Source organism: Gracilinanus agilis, chromosome 1, assembly GCF_016433145.1.
Source record: "Gracilinanus agilis isolate LMUSP501 chromosome 1, AgileGrace, whole genome shotgun sequence".
NCBI lineage: Eukaryota > Metazoa > Chordata > Mammalia > Didelphimorphia > Didelphidae > Gracilinanus > Gracilinanus agilis.
Genome location: NC_058130.1, coordinates 449405779 through 449418088, shown reverse-complemented (window position 1 = coordinate 449418088; position 12310 = coordinate 449405779). Strand labels below are relative to the sequence as shown.

The 12310-nt window shown below is 35.4% G+C and overlaps 1 protein-coding gene across 2 annotated transcripts in view; it reads left to right on the top strand.

The window, feature by feature from the left end:
• Positions 1-12310, top strand: part of MYO10 (myosin X) — a 233476-nt gene that overhangs the window by 113090 nt on the left and 108076 nt on the right. For both annotated transcript variants that reach the window (XM_044665583.1, XM_044665593.1), the window contains one exon: positions 11030-11217. In XM_044665583.1, the coding sequence (XP_044521518.1) occupies positions 11030-11217 (188 nt within the window). The remainder of the gene's footprint in view (positions 1-11029; positions 11218-12310) is intronic.

Below are 12310 nucleotides of genomic sequence, written 5' to 3'. Positions count from 1 at the left end.
CGATTAATAAGCTAACTTAAAAATTAAGAAACACTGCCTCTTGAAAATTCAGTTGTTACATGAATATCTACAAACTTTGCAAGACTGGACAGAACGATCAATAGCAACTTTTTTTTTTTTAAGCTATCAAAAATAAGACACATCTTAGAGTAATTTTGAAATTGTACCTCTTGAGCCAGTCAAAGTTGAGCTTAGTCACAATAAAGAAGATTCTCCCAGCCTTTGAGGAGCGACTCTAAACCACATCACTAAGCCATACTGCTGGGTACAGCACGGTTTACTTGAAATTATGGTGTTGAAGTTGACTCCAAAGGAAACCACTTCTGTTCCACCCAGTCAGCTGGTTAAGTTGCTGGTCTAGCCCAACAAAGAGAACAGAAAGCAGGCAAGTCAACTGGAATTAAGAACAGAGCTTGTGTCTAAAAATAAGTGATGGTCAAGTATGAATATACTCACAAACCCTGCATTTTTTAGGTGTCAAAAGTTTGACCCAGTGGCCCTTTAAGCACCTTTAACTTTCTTCTTGAATTAAATATTGAAGCGGTTTCTGGATAAGCAAAATGTGAAAAGTGACCAGTCACTTAAAGGTATGTAGATTTCAATGGGCAATTGAATTGAAATGACCCCTCCTAGAGCCCACTTAGGATTTTAAGATGGTTGTGAACACAATGGTGGAGTTTACTGTTTTGGATATGGAGCCTTAAATCTGTGTTTCATTTCCCATGCAGTTTTCCAAGTTGAGCTTTTCCAGAGAGGCCCTTCTCTTTTTCCCTTACAATACAAGTGCCAAGGAACAATGTCCATCATAGATTCAGGTTCTTTTTTCAGATGCGCTAAAGGCTGTCAAAAGGTCAGATAGTTACTTCAATCTTGGCAGGTGGTCATCTGTGAGAGAAAAATAATAAAATATGATTATAAAGTTTTTTTTTAAAATCTGAAATCAAGACACAAGCATTGCCAGAAAATGATTATAACCATCTGTCAGACTATATGTATTTTTAAACTTTACCAAACATTTATGCCTTTGAGCAGCCACTTTTACAGTGTCAGTTTAAGGTGGTAGTAATCAGGAACTCTGTTATCATGATTTTCCCCACCCTTCTTTCCCTTTTTTAAATTTTTTTCCCTCCTCCTCCCTTTCTCTCATTCCTATTTTATCCCTTCTCTCCTTTTTCCATTCTTATTTACAAATTTATTTAAATTAAATGGAAACACTACTTAAAAAAAACTATTACTGTCTCAACTGATAAATATTAGTTCCAAGGCTGAGGAGAGCAATAAGGGTTAGACGATTGGGGTTAAGTGACTTGTTTGAGGTCACACACCTAGGAAGTGTCTGAGGCCAGATTTAATTCCAGAGTCTCCCATGTCCAGGCCTGGCTCTCTGCCTACTGAGTCACCTAGGTACCTTGAAAAACATTACTTAAAAATTTTTTTTTCAAAAGCTTTTAATTCCTTAACTATGCTAATGCAGTCTTTTGGGATCTAATTACATCTGTTGGCAAAAATAAATTTACTTTATTATTTATTGTCTTTATAAAACATTATATAATTGAATGATAATCTAATTATTAAGATTATCATGGAGTCTTATTATACATGGATTGTTATTCGATATAATCCAAATCATAGTCCCCATCCCAATGTACAACACAGTCTGCATATGCCTATGTGTGTGCAAGAGCAAGAGGATATATGCTTTTATGATATTAAGTAGCTGTTAATACTGCCCTTCAGCACCATTGTTTATTAAGAAACTATTCATTTCGTGTTATAAAGAGCTAGAATTCTTAATTGTTTTTGAATCATGGATCCCTATGATGCATGTTGAAACCTCTGGACTGCCCACCCCCCTTCTCAAAATGTTTTAAAATTCATAAGATTACCAGAGGAACCAATTCTATTGAAAAAACAGTTATCAAATTACATATTTTTAAAGTTCACAGGCCCCAAGGTAAGAAGAACAACACTGGAGATAGAAAAAGCAATAGATATAGAAAGAATGAAACAAACCATCTCATGTGTGCATCAAATGTTGAAGTAGAATTTGAATCCAGACCACTTAAGTGATCAGACTACAGTTCCTATTGCTGACCTGCATTATTAAAATACTGAAATCACTTGAAGTAATTTAGTTTCATAATTGAATTTTAAATGGTAATATACTAAAGCATTATATCTAGACATCAAGTAATCACTAAGGGAATTGCACCATCGATATGGCTAGTGAAAAGAACTCTGGCTTTGAATTCCAGCTCTTACTATTTATTTGACACTTTATTCAAGTCACCTGAATATACAGGCTTCAAGTTCTTTATTTGTAAAATGAGGTTAATGACAAAAAGTTGCAGTAAGGATAAAATAAGATATGTATGTATAATTCTATAGAAATATGAACTATTCATCATTATCAGTGAGATTCTGGGTATATCTCTGCCCAGAGGATGTGAATTTTTAGTATTTATATTAATTAAACATGTTTACTAAATAACATTGTTTTCTTTTAGGAACTATATTTCAAATCTTAGTTATACTATAGTTATACTTTTAAATCTTAAGTACTATAGTACCTAGTTAGGTATATAGCAGTTCCATTACCATCATAAGTATGTCTTTCTTTTTGAAAATATCTATAAAAACTCAAATATAGAAAGCAAATAACATGGTGGGGACAAATATACATTTCACAAGAGAATATAATTTTAAATTTTAAATAGCTGGGTGTTCTTGTATATTTAAGCTCATTTGATTTATACACAATCTTTTTCAGAGTAATCATTTGTGGAAAATATGTGTGAGTGTTAGATACATGTGTATTAAGATCATAGAAGTTCCTGGAGGTCATGGAATCCAACACCCAAAGTCTGAGGCCAACTGTACTGCTCCCTTTTATTTGCCTCTTACCTCTCTGAGCACTCTTTCTGATTCTCCTGCCTACTCATCTGTATTTATAGAATCCCAGGTTCTCTACATTCTCTTGGCAAGCTCATCAGCTTCCATGGGTTTAATTAGCATCTCTGTACATAAGAGCCCCTGGTCCATTTATTTTGCTCATATGTGTCCCCTGAGCCCTGGATCACCAGCTACCTCGGGCATTTCAGACTAGATGTCCTGTTGACCTCTTTGACTCCATAGACAGTGCATGACCCTGGGCTAGTCACTTTACCCCAATTGCCTAGTCCTTACCATTCTTCTGCCTTGATATTGATTTTTAGTATCAATTCTGAGACAGAAGATAAGGATTTTAAAAGAAAAAAACATAGCCTCAACCTAACTCATTCTCTTCCTTTCCTAGATACAATCTAAAGATTGTATCTAACACACACATATTTTCCACAAATGATTACTCTGAAAAAGATTGTGTATAAATCAAATGATCTTAAATATACAAGAATACCCAGCAATTTAAAATTTAAAATTATATTCTCTTGTGAAATGTATATTTGTCGCCACCATATGTTTGCTTACTCTATTTGAGTTTTTATAGATATTTTCAAAAAGAAAGACATACAATGCAATTCTCTTCCAAACTTCCCTATTTCTATTCAAAGTACTGTCATACTTCATGTCTCTCACAGGTGGACCTGAGACACATGTGGGGAGACCTTATATCCCACCCCGGTACTGGGTCCACTCCATGCTTATGTTTTGATTTCCCCAAATTTGAATATTTATACTTAAGTAATGCATCTCCATGGGCCTTGTTTAAGAATTGCCTTCTCTACAAAATAACTTAATTTTGCTACATGCCATTCCTGTGCTGGTACTCTTCTCTGAACTCTATGTAATATAAACTTTGTAGAAAATGGACAGGGAGCCACCCTTTCCTCAGACTCACTTCTTTATTTACCAAATGACCAAATAAATTTCTTTCTGAACCATTTGGGATTTCAGGTTCAATCTTGTGACTAACAGTAACTCTGTAAAGAAGTTTATTATCCTAAAATTGGGCATCCAGTGATGATTATTTTTGGCCAGAGTAACTTACAACGTAGCCCACCATGAAGGTGTAAAAGGTTTTGGTGTGCGTTGGTAGAGAGTGTGCCTGCAGTGAAGAAATCATGGATCTTGTGAAATATACATAAAGGAGAGATGGAATTGTGGGCTTCCGGGGTCTGCTAACAAATCTCACATTGGCATAGTATTCCTGGGAAGAGGAATACAAGTGTTTTACCCCTCATCCTTTCCCAATGTGCTTTTGGTGTGCAGAAAACAGAAACAGAACAGAAAAATGTGTGTTTTTGAGTGAAGTAGTTAAATTATGTGCTTCGAAATAACATGATCTTTTCTGTTTTCATAAAGCATTTTAAGTGACCAATCTACTTTCAGTCATAGGATTTGGAGTTCAGCTTGAAGAATGGATGGGTATGCATTGGCTTTTCTTGCAGAGAATGCCATTGCACTGATTGTTTTCAATACATTAATTTTAGAGGAAGAAGTAATTCATGCATTCAACAAACACTTTTTTAGATTCATTTTAATTTTAATCTAGATTTATAGGATTTCACTAACAATTCCTTTTTCATTCTTTGCTTTTTGAACAGACTTTAGTTTTTTCCCCCCTCATTTTAATCAGTATTTTATCAATGCATCACCTGGAGTAAAGCAAACAGTAGAATAGTATGTTAACAACTTTGAAAAAGGTTGAAAGAGGCCTTAACTTGCCTACTTCTAAATGTTTTGAAGTTGTGTGGAATCAATCTTTTTAAGATTCTCTTTACTGTTTGCCCTGTTTACCATATTTAACATTGTCATTGTTAAAAAGTATAAGTTATGATCAAGCAATGCCTTTTTATAGATATTTTTTTTTACTTTAATGCATACTTCAAGATTATAAGGGGGCAGTGTGGTATAGTAATGAGATGGAAAATTTTGGAGTCAGAAGATATGTGTTCAGAATCCTAGCTCAGGATTTATTTAACTTCTGGCCCTCATCTTTTTCTGTAAACTGGGAGAGAGGGTTCGGATTACATGATTTCTCTTTCAGCTCTAAATCCATAATCTCAAATGATTAAATTTATTTACTACTCTGCGATTTTAATACCAAATTTATTTTAAAAGATTTGAAAATTTTAAGCCCTTTTGAGCACAGAATATTTTGAGTATTTCCATTAGTTGAAATGAGGTTGTTTTTAATTTAAAGTAAAATAAAGATAAATCTTGGCATTTATCATTTTTATTATACATTAATCTCCCACTTCTCTGAAAGTCAGAAAGAATATGGGCATCTCAAAAGAAAATAAAAAACACTGAGTGAATAGCAAGCACGTATCACAAAGCTTGTGTGGTTCATTCCCTAGAAGTGTATAACCTCCCTCAACATCTCACCTGGACAATTCTATTAAAAACAAGATAGTGAAATTGAAGCCCAGCTCTATTCCAAAAGCCCTGAGAAGTGATTGCTTATAACAAAGGAAGCAGATGAGATGGAGGGGACAGTAGGTGCAGTGATTCAGAAAATAGGGCAGTTTGAGACTTTCTTTATGCATGAGAAAACAACCTACAATGATTCAGTTGGAATCTTAAAAAGACATTTATTAAAGCTGTCCAGATCAGAAGCAATGTGCTGGTGTGTGGTTGAGATACAAAAATGACGTACAGTCCAAATTCTGCTTTTATGGACCTCCTTATGTATTAGCTCTCATGAATAATTATAATACAAATTGGACTGTGGGTGGGTGTACAGAAGAAGATAATTCTGAGACTAGAGTTTCATAAAAATAAAAAAGAGGGTATCAAAGAAAAAAGAATAAGTCAGCATGTTAAATGGCCAAGACAAATTGGAGAGAATGAAGATAAGAGAAAGATCATCTGATATGGTGATAAAGTGGTCATTAGTGGCTTGATAATTAATTGTAGATCCTACAGGCTCAAACTAGCCAACAGTCACCTCACATCTATAAACCTGTCTGCTTATTTATAAAGGGAAGATAATAATACCTTTTCCTCCTTCCTCACAGAATAGTTGTGAGGAATGTATACAGAACTACTTTATAAACTGTAAAATGCCATACAAATAAATGTAAGGATTTTCTTTACAACTATAAAAATTATAGGAATATACATTTTCTTTTCGTGTACAAGGTTTAAAGGATAGAGGTATGTCATCATAGGTTTCCATGAAAGAAATAATTAAAATAGCATCCAAAAATGTTTTGGTGCTTGAAAACAGGTAAGCTTCAGTTTCATGAAAAATGCAGGGAAAGTGGAATAAATTAGTTGTCTTTAGTTTTTTTTTTTTCTGGGTTGAACTCTAGATGCATTATTATCTGAATGAGGTGTTGTATAGTGATATGTACACATTTGGTGTGTTAGAATCAAAATTAGGTGGGCGAAGGGAAAAGTCATTCATGAAATGTTGACTATAAAATGGTTTTGATTATAATTATAGCTTAGATTTCTGTTTTGCTTTATATTTTGCAGAGGTCTTTCCTTATAGTCAATGTTGTAATTGCATTGGAACATAAATTGTAATTTATGCTTATGATATAACTTTAATTATACCAGGAAGTCTCCTCTTCTAAGGAAACCTTATAGCATTTGGTGGCTTCATTCAATTAATTCATTCAATTAAATACAGTATTATCTATGAATAGGAGCCTTTAAAGAACCCTGATATTAACTGTGAATACAGTTTTAATTCTGTACAAATCAAATTTCTAAACACTGTCAAATTGGCAAGTATATATGTCTCCCCACATTTTCTGCCTTGCTAGCTATAAATACTCAGGCACTCAATGAACATTTTTCTCTGTAGTTACATCTATTATAACTTTACATAATTTTAATATGCGTGGGACATTCCTTTTTCAAAAGTGCTATATTTTGTTATACTGAATCAGATGGTGTTTTAAATCATTAATAAATGGATATAGCATGAATTCGTATCTTTAGAAATTAAAATAGACAGAATCTATTTCTGACTATTGGCCACTTCCCTGTTACTTACAAACATGATCATTATATCTTCCCCAGCCTCAGAAAAATCCCTCACTTCATCCATCCATTCCTGCTATCATTCCATATCTTTTCTTATTTTTGTGACTAAACTCCTTGAAAATACTGTCTACAACTGGTTTCTTCACTTCTTTCATCTCATTCTTTTCTTAATGCTCTTCAGTCTGGCTTCTGACTTCATCATCTAATTGAAACTACTGTCTCCAAAGGTACCAATGACCTATTAATTGACAAATCTAATCTCCCTTTCCTTGATCTTTATGTCTTTTTTTTTAAAAGTCCTTACCTTCTGTCTTAGAATCAATACCAAATTTTGGTTCCAAAGGCAGAAGAGTAATAAGGGCTAGGCAATGGGGATTAAGTGACTTGCCCATGATCACATAGTTAGGAAGTGTCTGAGGTCACATTTGAACCCTGGACTTCCCATCTCTAGGCCTGGTTCTCTATCCACTGTGTTACCTAGCTACCCCAGTCCTTATTCTTCTTGACATCTCTGCATCCTTTTACTGTCAACCACCCACTTCTCTTTGATATTCTCTCATTTCTAGGTTTTGGTGATAAATTATCTCTCCTGGTTATCTTCCTTACTCGCTCCTTGTCAATAGCCTTTAACTTCAGTTGTCCTCTCTATATTGAGGTTTCACATTTATTTACCCAACTTTCTCTCTCTCTCTCTTTTTCTCTCTCTCTCTCTCTCTCTCTGTCTCTCTCTCTCTGTCTCTGTCTCTGTCTCTCTCTCTCTCTCTCTCTCCATTTGTCTCACATACATCTTAAACTCAGCATGTCTGAAATTGAATTTATTATTTTTCTTCCCAAGCCCTCTCCTTTTCCTAAATTGCCTCTTTCTGGCAGGGCACCAGCTTTCTAGTCAACCAGGTTCATAACCGAAATGTTATCCTCCAATCTTCAACCTCCCTCACCTTCCATATTTAATCAGTTGCCAAGACCTTTTCAGCATCTCTCATAATGACCTTTTCTTCTCTGATACTGCCACTATCCTGGCCCAGACTCTTTATCACCTCCTACCTGCTCTATTAACCTGCTAATCAATCTCCCTCTAACTACTCTCTTCCCACTCCCGTCTATCCTCCATTCATCTAAGAAGTGGTCTTTCCTAAAGTGCTGATCTGACAGCGACCCACTTTCCTCATCTCCTTAAACCCCACAATTCCACATAGTAGGTACTTAATAAATGCTTGCTGATTTCACTAGACTAGTGAATGTATATTTAATTGAATTATATGTTTCTAATTTTTTATTATTTATATTTAAAATTTTGAGTTCTAAATTTTTCCCCTCCCTCCACACCTGCCCCCAGCCATTCATGAGGCAAGCAAATGTGAAGTTGAACAAAACCTATTTCTATACTAACCATGTTGCAAAAAAAACAAACAAAAGATAACTAGAAAAATAAAGTGAAAAAAGTACGCTTTGTTTTGTAGTCAGAGTTACCAGTTCTCTGTTCAGTTGAATTATTGAAGCTGTTCTTTAAAAATGGGTAGCATGCTATGATATGTTGATTATAGTAACTACAAAGAAGGAAGCCTTTTGAAAAGAAACTATAACTTGTGTGGGGTGGAGTTTATAGTAAACCAAGCCAATATTTTAAATATAATGCTGCCCTTTTTAGAGGTAGCATAAACATGTAATCATAGGTTGTGCACTTAAAAAAAAAGAAATATGATTGGTAGATAATATCTTAAGTTATTATCAGACTGATGTGCTAAACTGTGACTTTAAGAAAAAATTCGGCCTCATTTATATAACTTGTAATTTAAAGAAGGAAAGAGAGAGAGAAAGAAAGCCTGAGTAAATCCAGTGCAGCTTAGACTTAGCCAAACCAAAATATAAATTCCATTTACCACAGAAACAAGAAAGCAAGTTACTAGTTTCTAGGAAAGAGATTGTTTTTATTCATTTATTTTAACAAAGTAGGGAAAACACATTTTATAAATCATGGAGTCATGTTGTATTTGTTTTTTCTTTGTTTGTTTTTAATCTTTTATGTTTTTGTCTTGGCATAAGCCTTGGCATACACCTTCCCCTGCTTCTACCCTCACCGCCATCATTTCTCTCCACTTGGACTGCTGAAAAGTTCTGGAGAACTTTACACATCTTTTTTGACTTTATCCACTAAAATTTGTTAACCTACTCTCAACTTGGTTTTCACTGCCAAAAGGCAATTCTTGTCTTCTTCTTCACTTGAGTTTCCTTTTTGTGATCCACATGGCTGTTCCAGACCTCATCTTCTCACACCATTCTTAGTCTTTCAGTGTTGACAAAAGACTTTGCCTTATACTTTGCAAAGTAAAGAAAGAGATGCCATTCACCCTGAGCTTCCATCTCTCTTTTATTCTATATTTAGAATCCCTTGATATCATTCCTCATTTTCCCTTCCTGTACTTCAGACTTTAATAGACAGGTGGGCTTATTTCCAAGACCAGTTCCTCTACCAATACTTTAATCTCAACCCCTCAATTTTCTTCCAGCCTTTTTCTTTCTCAATCATCTCCTCTCATTCTTTAATCTTCAATCTCTTAGCTACAAGTTTCCCCTGTCCTTAAAAACAACCCTCACTTGGCTGAGTCTTCCCCTTGAGCTATTGTCCTTCTTATATCTTAATTTCCTTTTTCCTCTCATTTCTCAACCCTTTGCAGTCTTACTTTTGATCTAATCTATCAACTGTAACCACTTTCTCCAAAGTAATCATCTATCTCATAACATTAGACATTTTTCACTATTCTCTCTTTCTAGATATTCCCTTCTCTGGGTTTTCATTACTTGACCTTCTTCTTTGTTCTCCTACCCTTTTAGCAATTCTTCTCACTTTTATTTTCTGGATGATGTTCTGTGTCCTGCCCTGAAACTGTAGGCTTAATCTCAAGTCCCTATCCTGGACCCTCTTCTTTTCTCCATTTTACAGCTGAGAAAACTGAGGCAAATGTGACTTGTCCAGAGTCACATAACTAGTAAGGGTTTAAGAGGCCAGATATGGCCTTAAATCTTTCTGAATTCTGGTCCAGTACGTCACCCACCATGCCACTAGCTGCCTTTGAGGTTAATGACAACTTAAAATCATCCCAAAAAGGGACTGATTTTGGCTTAATGTATGAACAGACTTCCTAACAATTAAAGCAGCCCAACAATGGATTGGGCTCCTTGTAAGGTACTGGCATTATGATCACTGGAAATTTTAAATAAGAAGCTAGATGAACATTTTCCTGAAGGGTTTTAGACGACATGCATATATTGGTATGGGAGCTAGGTTAGATAACATCTATGCAGTGGGTGGTACAATGGATAAAACACCAGGTCTGGAGTCACTCATCTTCTTGAGTTCAAACGTGACCCTGGGCAAGTCACTTCACCCTGTTTGCCTCAGTTTCCTTATCTGTAAAATGAGCTGGAGAAAGAAATGGCAAACCACTCCAGTGTCCTTGCCAAGAAAATCCCAAATAGGATCACAAAAAGTTGGACACAAATGAAAACTGACTGAGTAAAAACAAAAGAACCTTTTAAAAGCACGCAGTTTACTGGCATGAGATAAGATGAGGTTAAAAGGAGGTACAATATATATCCTCTGAAAATGTTGGATAGAAATAAACCTGACTTTAATTCAGAAGACATTTTCAGTAGTTCTACAAATTGCATTCTTTATTTAGGTTATATATAGTCAGATTAGAGTTGAGGGGCATGCTCCATGAGAATATATGTCAAATTGCTGGAGTTAAGCTTTTTCCTTCTTTCATCTTTCAAACCCTTGCCTTATGTCTTGATATTAGGTATCTGTTCCAAGACAGAAGAGCAGTTATGGTAGTAGGTAATGACAGCTTAGGAAGTATCTGAGGTTAGATTTGAACCCAGAATCTTTGGCTCTCTGTAGGTCTGGCTTCCTAGTTTTCTTGTAACAAAATCTAGAGTTTACATAATCCTTTAGAGTTTGTTGCTCATTCTCTGTCTTCTTGAGGTTCCATTTTCAAGAAAGGAAAGCTAAAGTTCTGGATGGCTCTTGTAAGTGGGCCACCTGCAGGCCTGTGAAATCACCGTGTTTCTCCTCTGCATGTATTTCCAGACCTATATCGGTTCCATTATTGCTTCGGTGAATCCTTACAAGACCATTCCTGGTCTGTACGACCAGTCCACAATGGAGCACTACAGCAGGCACCACATGGGAGAGATTTCACCTCACATCTTTGCAGTTGCTAATGAATGTTACCGCTGCCTGTGGAAACGTCATGACAACCAGTGTGTTCTCATCAGGTAAATGGATGTGACTTTAATAATTCATGATCAGCTTTTGTTCCTTAAACAGAATAATGGGAGGAGAGCATCATCGTAATGTAGCCTGGGGAAAGGGGCCAAAGATTTGGGGGTGTAGGGCAGTAGGGGAGGGAATGACAGGAAAGAATGAAATGAAGTTAGCTTAAAAAATACTATTTGTATATTTTCCCATAAACCTCTTTTTTACTGGGTCTCTGAGGATGCAGTGTCACCACATGCTCTAATTATCCTGTGAAATAAAATATGCTTTGCTTACATGCTTTTTAGAATAATTTAATGGAAAAAATATTTTTACATCCTCATACTATTCTTTTGAATTAATACTTCCTTTCATTATAAATGCTTTCCCCCTTCTCCTTTGAAACTTAGACATGTCATTTTGAACAGTTTGATAATCTGTTTTTACTAGGCTTGAAAATTGCATCTATCACAAGTTCTCTGGGGAGCTCATTTGAAAAGAAACATCCATAACCTTTTAGTTATTTAACTAAATATAATTATTCTACCCTATTTCTTCCATTGTTTGACTTTAATTGCTCTTTAATTTTATGAGCATCTGAGTAGTGTTTCTTTTGCTCTCTTCAATACTGTTTTTCCTCTGTCACTTCCAAGTTGAAAGTGTTTCACACTTATAGAGCCAATTTCTGCCCTCACACATACACTCCATCTTTCATTGATTTTTTTTGGCAGCCTCAGCTATGCCCAGACAGGACAACAGAATGGAAGCCATTTGGTACTCGGGGATTGCCAAATACTTTTAACACACATTGATTTCATTTTTTCAATTCTCCTGTTTCATCCATAAAACGAGCCCTCCTCTTTTTTCACTTAGTGAAACCAGTTCAATAAAGTACATTGTTTAGAACCATATACTTGCAAATTAGTTTTGTAGTCTCTTCTCCTTCTTCTCCCTTAACTTCCATCTTAGAATCAATACTAAGTATTGGTTCCAAGGCAGAAGAGTGGTAAGGACTAGGCAGTAGGGGTTAAGTGACTTGCCCCTATTTGTTAGAGGTTAGATTTGAACCCAGGATCCCTCATGTGTAGCCCTAGTTCTCTATCAAGTGAGCCA